We start from the raw sequence: 21,366 nt of genomic DNA, 5'->3' as shown, positions 1-21,366 counted from the left end.
TTCGCAGGGGACAGGACATGGGTCCTCTCCTGCTGTGCTGAGAGATGACCACTATGCAACAACACGACCACCCTCCAACACCCACAGCGCTCATGAAGCCGAAATTTTGTTTTAAAAGGAAGACATAATGTTTTAAGCACAGCTCAGTTTGTTACTCTTGTAAACAAACGCTATGTAGGCACTCACACTTGCTGCCTGAACCCCTAAAGCTACCGAGGCCCTTCAGAGAAAAGCAGACCTCTTGGCACACTCTGCTTGGGAGAGGAAGGACCACCACAGGGACACCACCTCTCTGAGGAGCACCAACAACCCATAAAGCAACAGAAGATACAAGAAGATGCCAAAACAAACCCTACCTCAGAGAAAGAGTGCCCATGCAGCAAGCAATGAGGCCACCCTGAAGCAACACCCAACACAGCAAGCACTGAGGTCACTCACCCCAGCGCAATGGTGCTTCATCTCACAGTACAGACACGTCCACCCCGAGGGCTGCAAGCAGACACAGCACCAGGTACAGCATCTCAGGGTAACTGGACAAAAACGGTTTTCCAGGTAGCATCTCCCCTAGGCACATTGGTCTGAACTGGACACAGTTCAGCCTGCACCCCCTTCACAGCCAGGAGGAAAACCTAAACCAAACATTTAGATACTGTTGCCACAGAAGCAAAAAACAGAGATCTCACATCCCTCAGCATCTTTCCACCACCCCTGCTAGACACATCTGCTTTATTTTCTAATAAGCACTACACACTACGAGTCTGCCACGCTCAGTCCTTTGCTGCTCTTGATGTCAAAAAGAATGCAGAAAGGCGTGCCTCTTCTGGGCTGAAGGAATAAAGCTTATTTCAAACTACTGCAGTTGAGTAGTGAAAAATTAGACCAAAATACTCCGATGATTTCTGAACTTTTTAAGCATAAAGCCCAAAGCTTGCAAACTGGATTGTCGGTGCCTCCAGCATGTCCAAAAGTTACACAGGCTTCTACGTACCAGATAATCCAAGAGGTACTGCCAGCTATACACACTCATGTAGAAAGCTCTCATCTGCCCTTGCTATCTGAGTGGTGTTTTTCACAGATTAATATACTTTCACAGTAAAATGAAAGATTATAAATTGCTAAAATTGATTTCACATCAGTAGTGAAGTCAAAGTGAGTAACACACCTGAGGTGATCCAGTCTGCTCAAGGGAACATGAAACCACAACGTATTGACAGTTTAATTGGCTCAGCAAGAGTTCATTTTCCTCAGATGAAAGGCGCCATCGGCCATTTTATCGCTATATCTTATTGCTGCTTTAAAAGTAAAGTAGATGACAATCTAGCAAAATGTTTTCTTTACAGAGACAGTGTCTGCCTTTATTGCTGGGTGCTGACTTCTTCCCCCCCTTTCCTCTCCAGCAAATGCAAACCAGCTCTTGTTTGCATTTTAAACACTTTGCACAATGAGAATGCCTCTATTTACCCTTTCAGGGCAAGAGATGGAAGATGCCGCCATGCCCATTTCTGTACTGGAATTACAAAGGAAAAAAAACAAAACAAAAAAATTCAAAGACACCAAGCAGTTCTATAAATACCACATTCAAGGGTAACATGACATTTATATCATCCTACTGCAAGCTAGAAAGATGTAATTTGACTGCTTTATAGCATTAGGAGGCATTTTAAGAATGTTAGTACTTGAACTACCAAAAGATGATAACTTGCAGCTCAAAAGGTAATTACAGAAAAACAGCCCACTTGTAGAAGCAGAAGACTGGAAGGAACACAGGAGCCCTTGCTCCCTGGTTGTCTCAAAATTCACACTCCAATGTGGTTTTGCCAGCACAGGTTCAGAGCAGACGGGAGGGAGGCAGCACCACCGCACTGCGCAATGCAGGGACGCGGCGTGGAGGAGGACTTGCAGAAGTCACCACGGGCTTCTCAGCAAGGCCACGATGCTCCTGCAGAGACCCAACCCAGACATCTCCCCATCCAAGAGGTCCACAGCTCCTGCGGAGGCAGAGTAGCACAGACACAAGAGGACATGGGTGCAGCATCTGCCATGGCCCAGCCCAGGGAGCAGCCCTGGGGTGCCCATGGCCAATGTCTCCCTATGTCTCTCAGAAGCATGGGAGCACCATCCCCTTTCACAGCAGGAAAGCAGCGGCAGAGCTGGCAGACAACAGTACCTTGGCAGCAGAAGGCAGATCCACAGGTATCCGGGAATTCCTCTGCAAACTTTGAACTGGGGACCCCTAAGCCCAGACACCAAGTGCAGTATTTAAAAACTACTGAAGCAGCATGGAGGCAGTTACAAAAAGACCCTTACTAACCTCCAAGCCTCATTTCACCAGTGAGAGGAAGGGCATCAGCGGTATTTAATTGCAGAGGAAAACCAAAGAGCCGCAGGACACAGGGAAGGGATCTCAACCACATGCAATTTCTGACAGCTAAACCCTTCAAGCCACTAAGACCCCAAAAGGCAGGAGCTGGGGACATCTCCTACCACACGTCACTCCTCCATGGACACGCCAGGGAGTCACTGCCAGCCCTCTGCAAAGGGCACAATGCAGGTTCTTCCTACAGCAGCCAACCTATGGATACCCAACATGAGGTCCCCACAGGGCCTTCGCTGCACGGAAATGCAGATGGGAGCACGAGAGGCCGTCGGTGTCAGTGTGTGTTGCAGAGCTCAAATGCGGACACAGCAAAACAGCAGCAAAAGCCAACAAGCTCCCTTCTGCAGGGAGGCACACCAAAGATGCATCCCGAGCTCTCCATCATCTGTGAGTGAGGACTGTGCAAAGCTGTCTGAGATGCACCAGGATTTTGGAAGATCAAGGGAAATGTGACCACTCTGGTATTGACTGGAGCAGAGGAGAGGGTGCTCAGGCAAGAGAAGAGCCTGATATTTCAGGCTCAGCATCATGAGGAGCAGCTCCATCCAACACATCCAGAGCCTGGGAAGCTGCATGCCAACACTGTGCTGGCAATGAAACTCCAGGCAGCAAGAGGAAGCAACAAAAACAAAACCAAACATCTTTCAAAATCTCCCTTTCCGGTAGTGTGCACTGTCAGGCAATACGTCCAAACCCATGGTTTATGCGGCTCAGGAGGGCAGTTTCATGCCCTAACTCTTGCATGATGGATTTTACAATTTGTTAAAGAAACTCATCAATCCTCAGCAGTCATTTTTAATGCCCAGAGCCTCCACAAACTCCAGCATTTTGCTGATCCCCCAATTTCAAATTATTTGAAACTGCTGCTACTATTACAGCTCTGCTCCTAAAGCTAAACATTATAGCACACTCCAGACTTCCAGCTTCATATGCTAGTGTAATAAACAGATTAACTGTGATTTATGAACAATAAGTTCTGGTTATTTGAAAGGAAACATTACCTCCCTAGACCAATTCTGACAACCAGAGATCTCTCATTATCTAGACAGCTCTTTCCACCTACCTGTAATCATTGGTTTAGAACATCGTTATCAACCTGGGAAACATATCACCATAGTTTTCCACTACAAACTTTGTGCATCCAAAGCATCTGGCAGGAACCACTGCCAAAGGCAGAATACTGGACTGAATTGACCCAGAGAGACAATTCCTATTTTAAATACACATTAATATAAAAAAATTAAAACAACAACAACAAAACAAGCTTTCAGAGAGAACTGCTGCTGTGGAGATAGATGCATCAGAGAAGGATGCAGCAAGACTTTAGTTGGCAGAGGACTAATTATGAACAGGAATTATAAGATGATACAGAGATCTACAAGTAAATAAGCACTGCAAATAAAGTCTAATTAGAGTTTTAATATTCTCTTCCAAAAATGAATTCATTGAGTCCACTCAAAAATGGCAGCTTAATATTTTTACAATCCCACAGGCAAGAGCTCACATTTTCACGTGCACTTTTCACAAGACACCTGCAGCTATTAAGCTGACCACCACACTCATATCACATTTGACTACTGCTAAAAATCTTTTTCACATTTACTCAGTTAACCAGAATGACTTCTCTCCTGCATAGAAAAGCTGTGCGAGCAGCCCAGCTGATGATCCAAACCTGCATGCTGGTTAAACAGCTGAACTCACGCACATACCATGACTGTGGCCCTCTGGTCCCCAAGGCTCATCTGCCCTCCACAGGGCTGGTTCACCTCCAAGACCCTCTAACCCTCAGTACCTCTCACCTCCACTGCTTTACACATTCAGAAATAGTTATTAACTTCTCAAGCTAGAGACTTCTTCCACTGGCCCCATATTGCCTCCTCCCTCCCTCCTCACTCCGCGTGCAGAACTGGGTGGTGATAAAGCCCATCCACGGTTCCTCCCACTCTCAACACCTGAAAGACCCTCCTACATTGTCAGACTTAATTGGCTTAAAGACACTACAGTACTAAGCTATTCCAAATGATAAGACCCAAGCTCTACTGGGCAGCGCTGTTATCAGTGGAACCCTCTTGGCAATTAATGTGCAATAGCTCCCGCCATACAGCCCACATCTTCTCACTTAATTGATGCCACGTGCATTTTGGATTTACCCATACAAGTCGTAATTAGTAAAGATAAAAGTTTTTACATACGTAAACCTCTTTAATAGAATATAAAAAAAAAAAAAAATCTCAACTCCCTCACCTTGACTCTAAAGTAGTAACAGCAGCTCGTAAAAAATGAAAAGCCTTGAAGGATGCGGAATAAGAAACTTGGAGAGACAATCGCTGATCTTTTATCTTCCAGACTTCAAGCAGAATCAACTTCTTCAAAGAAAACCCAATAAAGCCCAGACATTTTCATCATAACAAAATAAATAATTCAGTCATACTTTAGAGGACTCCAATATTAGGATCGGCTATTTGATATATTTGTGGCTTAGGTGCCTCTAAACTGATTAAAGATAACCTGATAGAAGCTTGCAATGTCAAAACCGCCTTCATTCCTGACAGATATGAATGGATAGTGTAAATAACTCTAAATAGCCAAAGTGGCTGCATTTATGCCTAATGGAGGATTTACAGCCTTCAGAGCTGGCTGGTAGGACTAAGAGTTACAGCTCTGCCTTTATCCTATCGCAGCACGCAAGGGGAGATAAACAGACATCCTCCCCACACCTCCTGCTCTGCCAGAACCACCAATGGCTCAGCTCCAGAGGGTAGAAGAAACAGGATTCTCCCATGAATAAGTGAATACCATACACGTACAGGCAGGTTTAGCCGTACTGATTTATCATAGCCTTCCTAGAAACTACTCTGAAACACACAACCCAAAAGCCCCTCAAATCTCCAAAGCCACTGCAAGCTCCCCTTAGGTACCCAACAAAGCTCCTTTTGCCTTCCAACTGCCATTTGCAGAAGATTAAATGACATTGCCTTGGAGAGGCAACATTTGAGGTCTTACTTTAAAGCCTACAGGCTTTCACCACAGGGAATTCAAGTACAGCATCCCAGATAATTTTCCAGTTCAGGTAACTGCATTCCTGCCTTCCCACACCCCCCACATTCCCAAAGTCCCAGCAGCTCTGCAGCCCCACAGGAGCTATTTGGGAATTGGGTGGAAGCAAGCCCTGTGCCCAGACAAGCAGCAGGGTGGCTAGATTCAGGGGCAGAAACAGGCACGTGGTGCACCTCCAGATTTACACCACCACTACCCCGCTGGCTCCAAGGACCTCACCATTCCTGCCACGAGATCGCAGGGCAGCCACCGACATGTTCCAACAGCCTGGCGTTGGCCCCACACAGAGAGGCCACTCCAGGATTTGACCAGCAACAACAGAAGAGGCTGCAGAAGGGCAACATGAGATCCTGATGATAGCTTATTTGAGCATTCACTTAAAATGATTAAAGCAACTTTCTCCCAGAGCACGCTGCACTAGTCCTGCAGAAGCAGCCCCTAGTAGTCAGCTCTCCTATTCCCATGCTTCACACTTGCTGGAGGTGGAGTATTACCAGCAAGTCCTACACAAAGTAATGAGTGAAGATGCTCATCTTCCCTTGGAGGGTCTTTCTGTGCTTAATTGTGTTGCAATTTTTCCACTTTTTTTTTTTTTTTTTAAAAAATTACCTTTTACCTTGGGCAAAGAACTAGGGAGAGTGTACCATGAAAGCTGCAACTGAGCAGCTGCTAAAGATTTAATTTTCTGTTATCCACAGTGCAACAGACACTATGCAGGACAAAAAATTAAGTGATCACTCAAAAGCAAATTCCCAACCTTAGGAAGCAAGAGGCATCAGACTGATGAACATGAACATAACACAATCCCAGGGAACAAAGCTTTTTTACTGGGGGAAGGAGGGAAAAAAACAAGAACCACTCTGGTATTTTCCTGTTCAGGTTTACCTTTCACAAAGCTGAGCTATTCAGATTTAATACTTAGGAAATCAAAAGGACTTGTTGAGGGCTTTTTTGTTGTTGTTTTAATAGAAAAAGATTAGGTGGTAGCAGGGCCAGAAACCCCCCCACAAAAAAGCCAAGATCTAACTTCAGGAGAAAGAGAGGGGAGAAAGCAAACTGTAGGCAGGGCTCTGGCTGTTTGCCACAGGAGGTTAGTTGCACTAATTCAATGGTTAATTTGGATGAGAACCCCAGAGCATTACTAAATGCCACTTGTCAAAAGACACGTGAGCAAGTTTTGAAGCAATGTGGTTCAGCCTAACTTCATGGTACACAACAGAGCTGCCATCAGCTGAGAACCTGAACTGGGAGATGGGCACACGGGCAGATACCAGCACAGACACACCACATGAAAGCTAAAAAACCTGCCCTCAAAGAAATCCCAGAGTACGATTCAACTGCAGGCAAGGTAGCTACAATCCATTTTAACACTGTCAAATGCAGCAAGTTTCGAAAAGATTAAATCACTACTTAAATCATCTTCATAATTTCAAAAAAAATGCCTGTAAGGTAGGACCAGAAGCTAATTGTTCCATTTAAATTTAGTGAAGAGAGGATTTTTCTGGTTGGGATTCTTCCTTCTTAACTGCAATAAAGAAAAAGCCCAAGGGTCTAAAACTAATAATCTAATAAACTTTGCTAAGTGAACATTGTAACAGATAGGCCTGGATAAGACTTTCTGTAAATGCCAGACAATTTCCCTTGATCTTTATCAGCAGAGATGCCGCTCTACCTTCAGCAGGAAGAAATTAAATTTGGTGCAAAATAATAACATCTGGGTGAGATTTTGTTTGTCAGACTAGCAGTCCCTTTAGATCTCAGGCTAAAAATATTGAAATTAACTCTGAAGGATTTCACGTTTGTGGGTTTGATATGCATGGTTAGGATATGTTTCCATACCAACATATTACCCCTCTCTAGAGAGCAGTGCAATTACCCATCCTCTGGGCAGGATCCCCAGCAGATGCTGGCATCCAACACAGTGCAAGACACACGCGGAGAGCTTTCTCCCCTGCCAGAGCATGCCTGCGAGAGCTGGCACTGCTTTGAGCTATCCCACTCCTGCAGCCATGGGACATCTGTCCCCAGCTTCGAGCAGAGACACCGTGCAGGAGCAGGACCTGCAGGAGATGCTCAGGGACCACGGGGGCTCCAATGGTGGTCACGAGTGCCTCCTCCCTGATTGCTCCAGCATCCCCCCGCTATAGCTGAACGCAGCCTGCACAGCCCCAGGCACACACCCCTGCGATGGGATCCTACACTCCCCAGCTGTGCCAGGGCAGCAGCAAGTTTTCTGACCAGCTGTCATAGCACATACCTTGGCAACACAACATGGGAGGAAGCAAACATCACGCTGGTGGGGTTTGACTTGAGATGCTACACCCCAGCACCAGCTCCTTTAGTGACGTCTTGAGATAGAAGTCTGTCCCCTACTATGAGTGGTGCCAAGAAACAAGAAATCACTGCCACATGTTGGGTCCAAGCACAATTTCTACAGCTGGAACAGCCTCTGGCACTGCAGCCATCAAAATATTCTTAAACAAACAGCAATCAAAAGATTCATCTATTAAAAAAGTGTTCTTCTACAGACTTTAAGACTAAATTTAGAGATAACAAAAGTATACAATGTTCAAAGTCTAATGAACTGCCCTTCCAAGTCCAAAACACTTTATATGAGGTAATTAAAATGAGCTCCTCAATGGTTCCAGCTAAGAATTCCTCTTCTATAATGGGATTGCAAAAGATCTTTAAAATTAATCATGAGCTTTTTTATAAGCAGAAGTGGTCAGGAATTCTTCAATTAAATGCTTTTCTTCCCCACCACCAAGAATGGCAATTCTTCATACCAAGGCTTTTCAGATTATCAGCTCCAAAACCCCTGCACAGCTGTGCTGGGTTTCTGTGGTGGGGTTTTGGTAGCAGGGGAGGGGGCTACATTGGTGTCCCCTGTGAGAAGCTTCTCAGAGCTCCCCTGGCTCCAAGACTGCCCCACCTCTGGCCAGGGCCGAGACAATTAGTGATGGTGGCGGTGCCTCTGGGGTAATGTATTTAAGAAGGGGAACCTGGGCGGGGTTTGAGACTTGTAAGGAGCTACAAGGACAAACACCCAAGTCAGTGGAAGGAAGGAGGAGGAAGGGGTGGAGGTGAGCCAGAGCAGAGCCCCCTGTATCCCGTGGTGAGAGGGCAGGGCCACCCCCCTGCCCCCCGTGGAGGTCACCAGTGGAGCAGAAGCCAACCTGAAGCCTGTGGAGGAGCCCACGCCAGGACAGGCGTCTGTGCTTAAAGGAGGCCGGGACTCTGAGGGGAGAAGCAGCCCCCACTGTCGTGGTTTGGCACTGGCAGGGCTGCAACACGCGGGGGGGACCCACACCGGGACAGCTCGGGAACGGCTGCGGCCCATGGAGAGGACTCACAGTGGAGAGGGTTGGTGGAGGACTGACTCCAGTGAGAGGGGAGCTATGTGGAACAGGGGGGAATGTGCAGCATTCACCCCCTCTCCCGAGAAGGAAGGAGCGGTGAGCTGTCTGTAACCCCCATCCCCTGCCCCTGCGCTGCTGGGGGAGGAGGGGGAGAGATGGGCAGCAGAGCTGAGCCCGGGGAGAAGGGAGGGCTGGGGGGGGAGGTATTTTTGGATATGGTGGCCCTTCTCACCATCACACCTTGCCTGCTAAGTGTTGTTTTTGTTAGCGTTTGAATTAAAGTGATGTTTTCTTTCTTCCCCTAAACAGCTGTGTGGTGCTCAGTTGCCCTCTGGGCTCAAACCACACAACAGGGAAAGGATGAAAATCATAGTTAAGAAAAGGAAAACCAGAAATCATAGTAAGGGCCTCAACTCTCTCCAGAAGAGGCAGGAAGTTCAGAGCTAGAGCACCCAACTCTGCTATGTACGACCTGTAGTAACATAGGGTGTCATTCCTACACACAATAAAAACTCTAATGTTGCCATGTTTTTGTCAAATGGTAGGGGAGGAGGCAGACACTTCGTATTCCAGCAAGATTATTCACCATTTCTGAAGCTCATCCAAATTTCCAATGTCTAAGAAACCGATTTCTCGTTACTTTTACTCCACTCTGTTTAGCAGAACTGAAACTTAACGGTCACTGCATTAAGAAGTATTGGGGGAAAAAAAAAAATACGCTGTTACCTCCTCAGCAATTTATTTGATCTTACATTGAGAAAAACAACACACTAGACTTCATCAGTCAATTGTGGACCAGAGCAGAGCTTTGCCATAGGCTTCAGCAGGCTTTGGGTCTTGCTGTTAGTGATGCATGAACAAAAATAAATCAATTATTCTGCAAAAATATCAGCATGAAGAAAAAAATGCTTGATTGCTCATGCCTTCTTTTTTAAATATAGGCAAAAATGCCATTAATACAGAACGATGGAACCTCAGTAGGAGAGCACTCAACAAACAAGCAATCATTTCACTGCACGTTAACCATGGATAGAATAAGTTTTGATTGTGTAAAGGCCCTAAAAAAATTGATTGCAGATTTAAGTGACACAAACTAGTGTGTATCCGCAGTCAAAAATTTGTCAAAGATCGTTTTGCTAAAAAGACAATACATCACATTATCTTTAGAAAACAAAGAGAGCTGCCACCATGTAGTGTGACATCAGGTTATCAAGTGCTCAAATACCCCATGGCGAGCATGAGGGACGGAACTTGTGAACAAGGCAGCCTCTACCCACTTCACCTGGAATAACCAACTTTGTTATCTACCGTAAAACAATAATCAATACACACATTTTAGTCAGATGCTTACCAAGCATCACACTGGGGTGGCAACCAGGTCATATTACTGCAACCTGGTTTTCAGGACTGGCAGAATCAGACAAGATGGTACTTGCACAGATACTGTAATTCCTAGAGTAATGGGGTTTTCATTTATTTTTAGATTTGCACTTGAAGAGGTTTAGTTTTTAAATTTACATTTGCTGTTTCAGCTATGGGAATATTTAGCACAAGCCCTGCAGAGCAGCCATATAGCAAACCAGGTATATTATTTATCATAAATAAGCATATATAATACATATAAACCTATGAAACCAAGTGCACAGAAAGCTTCCAACCACCTGCACTTCTGATTGCCAGGTGCTGAGGAAGAGGAGCAGAAGCACTTCCTCCTCCTGCCACGTGCCTGGACCACCCCAGCGCTCACCTTGGAAGACAGCAGCGTTCTGGATGACAAGGAACTTCAGCTCCATGCTGGCTGACTGCAGGAGCTGCTCCATGTTCAGGCGGGCTGTCGCCTGGTACTTCTCCTCCATCTTCCTGGAACAGCACGTGGAGCCCTTCGGGATGCATACTTGCAGATCCGACCCTGGAGACAGACCCAAGAAGGGCAGAAAATTTGCATTAGGAGGTGGAATTGCTGGGAGTGGAGAGGAAACCAACTCCGTACATTGATATTGCTGCAATTACTGTTTGGGCAAATTGATGATGTTTATGGAATTTGTCCTGAGCAAGCAGCTTGGCTGAGGAGAAGACTGATAAGGCAGAGGCAGGATTGCTGAGCAATAGCCCCCGAGAACTTGCTATGTACTCCTGCCAGCACGCTGCTTGCTTTAGCTCCCACACACTCCATCCACTGAGGTGCTGGTGCCGAGCAGAGTGATACAGAGAATTGCCCTGCTGCCTCCTGCATGCCTGTCAGCGCAATGGTGAGGAGCTACAGGCAGCCAAAGAGATGGAGTGGGAGATGAAAAAAGGAGCCAGCATTTGAAGCTGTGGATTTACAAGGAATAGAGTAATACGTGTAGCTCAGCACGCAGGATATGCTTGTAATTTGCATAAAGACTTAAAACTAGCTTAAAACAAATAACAGCTGTGTTATTCCCTTACTATCTCCATCCTTTTGCATCTACAGCAATAACAGTAACAACAGGAGGGCACAACAATAATGATTTTTTTTTTAGTGCAGACTTATAAATTGTACATATCTCCTGAGCCCTCCCGCCAATTTCACCACCCCATCCTTCCTCCACTGCAAGAGGAAAAGCCCAAAGTGCATCACCTCACTTGTGCGAGTCCCCCTGCAGAGGGACAGGTCCTGAGGCTTGCACCGAGCATGGCAGCAGAGATGCCACTGCATGGGCAGCACCTCCACCCATCCACCAGATTTCTACAAAAGCCAGGGGACAAAGGCAAGAGGAACACTGCTGCTCTGGCATCAAGCAGTAACTCAAAGCACTGGTCAGTGATGCTAAACCCTTGGTTTTGACATTCCCAAAGTGTTCTCAAAGCTCTTACTCCTGGACCTAGTAGACAACTCTAGCTAAAAGTTTTAGCTAAAAGTCATAAATAAAATCTAGAAAAAAAAAAATATTCATCTTTTGTGTTCAGACAACAGAAGATGGAACAAGAGAGCTGGAACAGAAGTGTCTCATTCTCAATCAACTTTCAATAGTAAACTGTGGCGCCACAAACAGGTGGAACAAGGAGCCCATATCTAAACAAACAGCCCTCATCGCACCAAACACATCTAATCTGGTGCTGCTGTTAGGAACTCAAACAGTAAGCAACAACTCCATTAAAAACGGCTGTCCAGGGCCAGACAGCAGAGAGAAGCTTCCATGTTGGTGTCTGCCACCCAAACTACATCATGCCCAGAGCAGCAGCAGCTCCCTGTTAGGCTCAGCACAGCCCAGACCAGGATTAGGAAGCAGTCCCCAAGCCAGCGACCGACAGCCCCGACAGGCTGAAGGCTCCACACCCCCCTCAGCCCTCACTCTGCCTTCCCACTCGCAACAGAAGGTTTTTTTCCTCAACAGAATCAAGTTTGGTAATTTACATCTTTGCTCAGGAAGGATTACACATCCTTCCAGGTTCTTTTCTCCTTACCACATCCACTCTCTCACTAATTACTAGAAAGTGTCAAAAGTCACTTTTGTAAGTGTACTCTAGAAGAACAGGATTAATATTAATGTCAGTTCAATTGTGTACCTCCTGAAGAAGAGTCGTGCACACTGCCAAGGGAAAACCAGCTGTCAGGGCTCAGGAGCAGCGACAGTGGAAACCCTCCTCCCTTCAGCCCCATCTCCTCCCCTGGAACAGCCTGGGAAAAACAACATGAAATACTTCATCTGAAGCATGCATTTCACGTGCCGAAAGGAGATTTAACCAATGCAAGTCCTGCTGTTGCTGCAAAACAACACATGGCAAAGGGAAAGGAAGGAGGCCAGCCCAAGGCTGGACCCACACCACCGTCCCGGCTCCATCTCTACCTGCTGCCTCAGTTTCCCCTTCTGTAAATCAGGATGTGCAGCACGAATTCCTTCATCAAGCCCTCTGGCAAAGAGCCAGCACCACTGACATCTAAAGACCAAGTCTCAACAATTCAGGAACTAACCCACTCCAGAGGAGCACAGCAACAAGTATTTCATGCATCAAAAAAAATAACAGGGACCATAAAACCACGTAACAGCAAGACACTGCATTAATGAGAAGTGGTTATATAACAGCAAGTTAAAGAGGTTTTTTAAAGTCCAATCCAAGTCAATTTACACCGCAAAAAGGCTTAGCATGGTCCCTTTAACACTACAATACAGCCATAAATTTCTTCTTAATAGAAAGCTTATTTCCTCCTACATTTATTACATTAGGACACATTTCAAATTATAAAAAAAAAAAAGCCTTCCATGATTAATGGAAATACCAATATAGAAAATCTGAGAGTTGGCAATTAAGGGATCTGTGCAAGTCAAAGCCAGGGATAGGAAACGGCAAGGTCATCTACTCATGTCCCATCCTTCTTTTCAGCAATTAAGCCAATTCGTCCTCTTAAGTGGATTTTTATTTTTATGAAATAAAAAGACAGACATATGCTGCAGCAGAGCAATCACGGAGGAGAAGGAAAAAGCCTGAGAATTCACTCTGACAGCTTAAAACATTTTACAGAGATAGTCAACTAACATCGGTGACCAGAAATGTCATGGTAAACGGAACAGGTCTATACAGGCAGGACAGGCTCTTATCAGCTACCAGGGACACAGTCCTCCTTGGTGCAGAGCGTTGCTACAGAGCGCCAGGGAATGGGGGCCTGGCCCCCATCTGCCGGCTATTTTCTGTCTACAGCTTTCCCAGATGGTGAGCAGACCCAAACAGTCCCACCCAAAAGTCCCAACAGTAAGGAAAGGAGGTTTTGATGCCCATGAGCCACTAACCCACCCCCCTGACCCCAGTCCCAGCAGACACCGATGAAACCAAGACAGCGCCTTTTGACCTGCAAATACGTTTGGAGTTTATTCATGCTGTTGCTTGGAGGACCCTCTTCTGCACTCATGCTGCAGCACCACCCGTGACACACAAGTTCTGCACCCCAAGTGCTAGGAGCTGTGCAAACCGTGCACGCTCCAGAAGCGTGGTGGCTGCAGAGACACGAATGCCCAGAAACACACCACAAGCCTACAGACCAACCACTAGCATGAATTAAACTGCCACACGTTTCTGGCTCCATAAATGCAATGGAAAAGGTCCTGTGAGTCATCAAATCCTACCCCCTGCCTCCCAGTCCACCCCCTCTAAGCATTTTATTTAACACAAACACCTCCAGTGATAGCTCCCACTATGCTAGATAGCAAAGCACATTCTGCTGCCTAATGGCCCTTACTGTTAAGACTGTTTTTATCTCCCAACCTACAACACTCCCCTTTTTCTTAAAGTTTCAAGCCATTACACCTTATAATGCCACACTCGGCCCTTGCAAACAACCTCCTCCTTTTGCTATAAATCATTCTTTCCAAAACTGAATTTGTAAAGTGTCCCACAAATTACTCCAATGGTTTTATTAAATTGCATTCGGATGCTCACATACCAACCTTTGCAAGATTAGCAATGCCGATGCGATACTAAGGATGGGAGCTTGACCCTCTGACACCCAGCTCCCATGGGTGAGGAGGAGCTGGATGCGGCCCCTTCCCAAGGGCGTGCAGACACTGGGCACTGTCAGAGCACTGTGCCATTTATGCCATCTTGGGGAACAGCAGTGTAAATGCTCCAGTAATTTTGCATACGCTCCCAGCTGACAGCACTAAGCTCTACAGCTGCTGTAATTTCAGCAGCACCCTGCCTCTTCCTCCTCCTCCTGACACAGGGAATTTTTACTGAAGACCTGGTAGCAGTGAATTTAAAACACTAAATTTGACTTTGATGTAGAATTATTCCCACAGATAGGTGGTTAGTACAGCAGAAGTGAAAATAATTTCAGTGGATTAAATGTCAAAAAACCCCCCTGAGAACATCTGCAGGCAGTTGTGAACTCCTTCATGAGGCTGAAGGATTATACTTTGATTTTAAGCATCCCAGGGTAGCTCCAACCCTGTCAGACACAGGCAGACAAGCCGTGCCTTCCACTGGGGCATGCAAGCCTGCCCACCCAGATCCAGTGGCATCTTAAATCAGATTAACATTCCCCCAAAATTTACCCCAGGCATTGTCAAAATAAGAACCTGTCCCTGCTTCATGTTACATTACTGCAGTCTCCTCCACGTGTGACAGGAGGGCTCTGCTACCGCATGCAGCAGTACTCTTCGTTTTCTGCGGTCTCGAAATATCAGAGGGCTTCATCCCACACTCTTAGCTCACCAATTTGTTAATATTACCCATAAGAAAGCTGCTGCTTTGTGTTATTTTACTTTCTCTAATTGTTTTGCAGTTAGCATCATGCTTTGAACAGATATAAGCAGTGATTCAACCTTTAAATATAGTGGCTTTCCCCCCAGCTATTTCAATACTTTGTTTTTTTTATGAAAACCTTCTTTTTAAATTATGTGACTGGGGGTCATGCATCTGTCGCTGGCTTTTAATGCTCAGTATTTCATGAGGAAAAGAAAATGCAACTGATCAGAACCCATGTTAAGTGCCGATCTTTTTAAAACCCAATTAAAGAGATATAAATTATATACCAACCTCATTCAATAGGTGATTAAAGTTGGAACAGTATGGGTACTACATTGGATATTTATTATTCCTTAATTATCCTTTATTTTCTATTCTATCTTGTGTTTCACAAGGCCATCTGACTCTGGATTCCTCCCCAAGTCTTGCAATGTTGGCCAGATGATTGCCATACAAATATAACTCTCTATTACACTGCATCTTTTAAAAGTAGTAGTTATGGAAAGAATAGAGAGTTTTTACACAGTAAGTTTCCATCCAACAAATGTAACAACAATACTGTCATCAAAAATATGGAGTTAATTTGTGGGTACCCACTCACCATACACGATTGCTACAGTCACACGCACACACCCTACAGCCATTCCAAAGACTGGGAAGAACAGTCTTCAGGATGTTGTTAAAATTAACCCCTGGGAAAAAAAAAATAAAACTAATGATCTCACTATAAAATCACTGCCTGGGGAGGTTACTAAATTTTAGGGTTCTGCTCCTGCTCTCTTAACTATCAAGAGAGCAACTTGCAGGCCTGAAATAATTAAGAACAGAAAACTCAATTATCTAGTAAACTAAGATCTTAAACCACCATGCTAAGCTAAACGGAAAGGCTGCACACGGAGAAGTATCATTTGCCCCACTCGCGAAAAACAGAATAAAAGAGCAGGAGTCCAAAGGGAACCAGCTCACAAACAAAGGTGCATCTAGTCCAGGAGGAAGAGATGGGATTTTCAGTTTTTAAATTGTACGTTGGCACGCACCAGCTGTCAAAAAGAAGAAAAGAGAGACAAAAGCTTGGCACGCTCTGCCAGCCAGTTAAAAAGCTTTACACCTCAACTCCAATAGCAAAAGATTATTCTCCTCTATTTTCTTAGGGGGAATTCATATTTGCATCCATCAAAGAGAATGAACAAAAAGCTGGAAACTATGCTTTGCCATGGGAGGAGGAAAACAGACCTGCCTGCAGATATTTCCATTGAGGAAAGCGTTCCTCAGCTTCCATGCAACCAGGGGAAGAGACATCCATCCCATCTCCCTGTCCTGGCAAGGCCACAGCTTGTCCCTTCCCCTCTACCCACACACACCAGCCCAATTATCCGGAGCCTCGCCACAAACACAAAGGAATACGAATAGCAAAGAGGAGAGAAAAAAAAAGACCAGGAAAAAAATGGAAATTCAAGCTACTGTTTATACATGAGAATTATGCCGGGAAAAGCCGAAAGGAGGAAGAAACCCAAGACAGGCCATGTAAGAGAAAGATGGTTATTAATGAATGCGAACGGCTGAGGAAGTTACCCCAGCACAGACCCGCAGGCTGGCTCACGAGCTGGTCTGAAGTCCCAACTTCCGAAAATACGATGAAAAGCGCTCTCCCACCACCCTGCCTTCGCTCCTCTCCAGCAGCAGGCCTCTTATCTAGCTCCAGTCGAGCTGTTGCCATGAATTAAGCCCTCCCACTGCTCCAAACAGTCAGCCACAGCTGACAGCAGTTAGGTCACACTGCTCCCCACCTCCACACGTGCCAAAGCACGCTCCAGAGCTACAAAAACCCGGTCCCCGGGCTGCAGGACCAGAGGAGACCAAGTTTCTGCTCACTGCCTGATGCACGCCTTCAGCTAGCATTACTCCCGGAACATTAATACCGCTCATGAAACAGCACGACGCTTCCCTCACATTTATCAGAATTGCCTTTTTTTTTTTTTTTTTTAATTAAAAGTATCAGCCTGGTGTGGCTGGGCTCCTCTACAGGGAGTGCTGTGCCAACGTCCCCACAGCCCATGCACCACTGATCCAGTAAAATGGAGCCGTGGGACATTTCTCCTGCGTGTGTTGCAACTCAGCAGCATTTCCTCTACTTACGCCTTCAGCCACAACTGCTCATAATGCAAAATGTGGCTTTCGGAAGTCATTGTTTTCTGTTCATGTCAAAAAAAAAGAAGTTTTAAGTAAGTTGTTTAAACCCTCAGTTTCGCCAGGGTGATATGATCTATAGGCAAAGGTTCTCAGAATTGATTCCATGGTGATTTGTGGCTGGGAACTCTAAAACTTTTTTTAATTGACAGATGTATGAAAGGCAGAAAAGCAATAAACAGAAGCCTGGAAAATAGTCCTTGAGTGATGTTCCCCTATTACAGAGATTTATGTAGCTGCTACTAGGAGAAGCGAGTGCTCTGAAGTGTAATTACTACACAGAGTCATGCAAGATGGGCCAGATCCAAGGTATAAGCGAGCAGTCATTGCTTTAATTATGATCAAGTTTATGTACTTAGGCAAATGTAAAATCCACTTTCGATTTGATATGTGGGAACTTTATCATCATAACAAGCTGGAAGCATTCACTTGAAACACCAGCCCTGTTAGGAGATATTGATCCAGCTACCCACAGGCTCTGCAGAGAGGCAAAGGGCTCCTTACTCCTCCTGAATATCAGGGATGCAGCTGGAGCTCCCAGGGGAGCAAAAGCACAACTGAGCAACTCCAGCAAGCTGAACCCAGCTGGGAAAGGAAAGATGCCCAGGCAACAGCACCTGCTGCAACCACAGCCCAGGCTAGGATGGCCACTGGTTTCTGGAGAAGGACCAAGCACACTGCAGCATGGAGGTGCCAGCAGCTCCTCACCACCCACAGCACAGCCCGGAGGGGCCTGCTGGGAGCATCCCGGCTGCCCCCCTCCATCACCTATCCCTGTAAAAACACACTCCTAGAAAGTTACCTAGGGATCAAAGCAAACATTTAACTGACTTTCACAGAAGCGAAGGAAAACACTTCTTTTGATTACAAACAAACAACAGAATCTGTCATTTTAGCAGTGATAAAGAACAGCTCTTTCCCCTCCTTACAGCCCTCAATGCAAACCTTTCATCACAAAGTATTTCCAGTGCTACCTCCATGCTGACCAGGAGACTGAGGTGCTGCAGGATGGAGAGAGAAGAGGTGCTGTTCCTGCAGCTAGTCTGAAGGAAGCATTAAGAAAAGAGTCAGAAATTATATTGGAAGGGTATGTGAGAACAGAAAGGGATGGGGCAGGTACTCTCTCACCAGGACTTGCATCTAAACTCTCCCTCTAGATCTCACAGCTGTTGGTAAGCTGTGGTATCGATACAGCCCCACAGCCCAAAGGATTTGGGACCGGCACCAGCAGACGCAACACCTTGCAGTGCCAGCCCTCAGCACCCCACTTCTCCCCGTCCTCTCCTGCGCTGCAGCAGATTGTTGCTAAACCAACTCTTATATTTCTGGCCTGTGCGACACCGAATGCAAGAAATGTAACCCAACACATCGTTATTAAAAACAGCTACCGCTGGCAACGATCTCATTGCACCTCCCCTGCCTGTCACGTTTGCCTGTTATCTCTTCCTTTCCATACTTCGATCACAAGCTTTTCAGGGCAGGCATTTGCTGCTGCGTATTTAACCTAACACAACAGCACCCGAGTTCTCCAGGCAGCCCCGTCACGCAGCTATCAAAACCTCCCGTTTGTGTGCACACACTCCGGGCGCACAGCCACCCACCCGGAGGGGCTGACGTTACCAAAAAGCCGAAAAAGGAGCTTTGGTGCGGTACCACACAGTCAGACACCTGTAATGCGAATTGCAGGGCAGAGCATGACCTCGCCCGGATCCGTGAGAGCCTCCCACCCGGGACATCGCACCCACCCGCTGCGGACACAGCCTGGGGAACGCCGTGGGGCCGCGCCGCCGCCTCCCAGCCCTTTTTCCCGGGGCCGGGATGGGGCTGAAGGGTCAGGATGCTCTCGGAGCGGCTTTTGCAGAGAGGGGTTTTACCCCCGCCCGGCACGCCTCCGCTCGCCGCCCGCACACGGTGCGGCTCCGGCAGACCCCGGGCGAGCTGAGAGGCGACGGGTCCCCCCCGGCCACCGGAGAGAGCGGCCGGTTCCGCGGGGAGCTCTGCCCGGCGGCAGAAGTTTCCTTACGAGCCGCCTCGAAGTAAGAAACACACACACACACACACACACACACACACACACACCCCGGCCCCTTAAACAAAACGGGAGCAGCCAGAGCCCCGCTCACCTCGGGGGCTGCCAGTCCAGGGGCGCGACCGCCGGCTCCGCTTTAACCCAGCGGGATGCAACGGGGCGCCGGAGCCCGGCGGTCACCGGGCGGAGCAGATCCCGGCGGGCGGCCGGTCCCCCGGGCTCCGCAACAGCTTTCGCCCCGCCGCGGAGCGATCCCCGGTCCCGGCTAGGCGTGGGGGGGGGGGGGGGGGGGGGGGGCGAGCGGTCTCACCTGGCACGGGGTTCTCGGGCACCCACTTGGCTCCGGGCTGAAGCACCTGGAAGGCGGCGCGGACCGGGCGGCAGGCGGTTTCCCCCGCTGGCTGCGCGACCCCCGGGGCACCGAGTAGCGCGGCGGCGGCCACCAGCACCAACAGCAGCAGCAGCAGCGCTCCGCTGCTCCCCGACATCCTCCCGGGGCACCGGGGTGCTCCTCTACGCCCCGCCGGCAGGCATCCCCGCCGGGGCTGCGGGGGGGGGGGGGGTGGCAGCACGGCGGAGCTGAGGGGAGCGGAGCTCAGCCCCGCGCGCCAGCTCCCCACAGCCGCCGGGACCGGCTCCGCGCGCTCCGCCCCGCCCCCGCCGCACACCCATTGGCCCCCCGCCCCCTCTCCCCCTCCCCTCTCCCCAAGCTGATTGGCGGACGCCCCGCTACCGGCGAACACGCCCCGCCCCGCCCCGCCCGGCGCGCGCCCCTCACCTGCCCCGCCGGTGTTTGCACGCGCGGCCGCGGCCCCGCGTGGGGTCACCGCGCTGCGCCGTGAGTTACCGGGGCGGCTCCGGTTTGGGAGTGCCGGGGGGGAGCTGCCACCCCGCTTTCCCCTCCGAGCTGAGCCACGGGTAACCCGCTCGCCGAAGGGCCCCCGTGGGCGAGCACTCGCCAACCGACCCGAGGGGTTAACGCCGGGAACACGCACCCACGCTGTGTTCCTCTGCCGGGGCCATTTCCTCCCCAGTTTTCCAAGCGGGAGCTGCTGGGTGGCCCTGGCTCGCCGAGCGGAAGGGGTCCCCACCCGTGGGGACACCACCCACCCCCCATGGCAGGGCTCAGCTGGAAGGGGCCCACGTGGGTCATCGCTCAGCCAGCACCTGCGTGAAGTGGGAAGCGGGCAGGGCGGGGTGAGGGAAGGCTTGGTTTAAAAAAGCAAAGAGCCAAAAAACTCTGCTTGTCCAGGCTGCTGACCCCCGGCCTGCACAGTGCTGCTTCTGCAGAGGAAAAACAGGAGGGAGCAAGCATAAGCAGAAGAACAGGGGAGAAAAAAAAAAAAAAATCTATTTAAAAAATTTCCAGAGCAAATACAAGATCAAATTATCACTAATGGCTCGCTACCGGCTCTTTTTCACTCTGAAATTTTGAAGAGGGATGAAAAATGGAAGTCCAACCTGTGTGTTTGTTCTGAGAAAATGCCTGCCAGGGAGAGATTGTTAAAATATATTATGGATATGAGACTAATAAGCTGGAATGTGCAACATGTCTCATTGGTTAATGGATTGTTGGAGTCTGTTGCTGTCCGCAGACTGCACTATTTATTATCCATTTATTGTGTCTAGTAAGCACGGCTGACAAAACTCCCATTAACCGGGCAGCAAAAAGTCCTGCTTTGCAGGGATTCTGAGGAATCCAGGAATTTCATTTTGCTCAGAGGAATAGGTGCTCCACGGTTCAAATTGCACCGGATTTCAGCAGAGCGAAGAGCGGGTGTGCACTCAGTGATAGAGATGAGGATTCAGCCTTTACACACTTTTATTTCTCCCAGTTCCTTGCATGAAATACCATCACACAGGCTTCAGCTCATGTGAGCCACGTCGTGCTGGAGAGTTAATGTATCTTTTCTGCATCTCTTTCATCGATTCGGTGATGGATTTGTTATGTTTATGCAACAGTTTAGGGTTTGGGTACGGTATTGCTTTAGGTTAGGAATCAATTGTACTGAATTGCAGAATACAAAGGTTGGTATTTGAAGCGCTCTTTTATATGCACTATTGCAATCTATATTAAGTTTATGATCTGAATTACTGTTGTCTAAAAGGCATTCAAGCACCTCCTGTGTTCATCTTCAATCCTGCTGTATTTC

The 21,366-nt window shown here is 47.8% G+C and overlaps 1 protein-coding gene across 2 annotated transcripts in view; it reads right to left on the bottom strand.

Annotated features, from left to right (window-relative positions):
* GPC3 (glypican 3) overlaps window positions 1-19,858 on the bottom strand; it is a 155,329-nt gene extending 135,471 nt beyond the window's left edge. Inside the window, exons 1-3 of one of the 2 annotated variants that reach the window (XM_042807527.1) lie at window positions 19,524-19,598; window positions 12,325-12,436; window positions 10,541-10,702 (exon numbers count right to left, since the gene is read on the bottom strand). In XM_042807527.1, coding sequence (XP_042663461.1) covers window positions 10,541-10,702; window positions 12,325-12,418 — 256 coding nt within the window. In that variant the 5' untranslated portion in view covers window positions 12,419-12,436; window positions 19,524-19,598. Of the gene's footprint in view, window positions 1-10,540; window positions 10,703-12,324; window positions 12,437-19,523 lie in introns of both variants that reach the window. The other variant, XM_042807526.1, reaches the window with a different exon arrangement.
* Window positions 19,859-21,366: the final 1,508 nt, after the last annotated feature.

Source organism: Tyto alba, unplaced genomic scaffold (assembly GCF_018691265.1).
Source record: "Tyto alba isolate M040663 unplaced genomic scaffold, T.alba_DEE_v4.0 Super-Scaffold_5, whole genome shotgun sequence".
In the NCBI taxonomy this organism is placed as follows: Eukaryota; Metazoa; Chordata; class Aves; order Strigiformes; family Tytonidae; genus Tyto; species Tyto alba.
The sequence above is the reverse complement of the archived record's forward strand: the minus strand, read 5'-3'. Positions and strand labels throughout refer to the sequence as shown.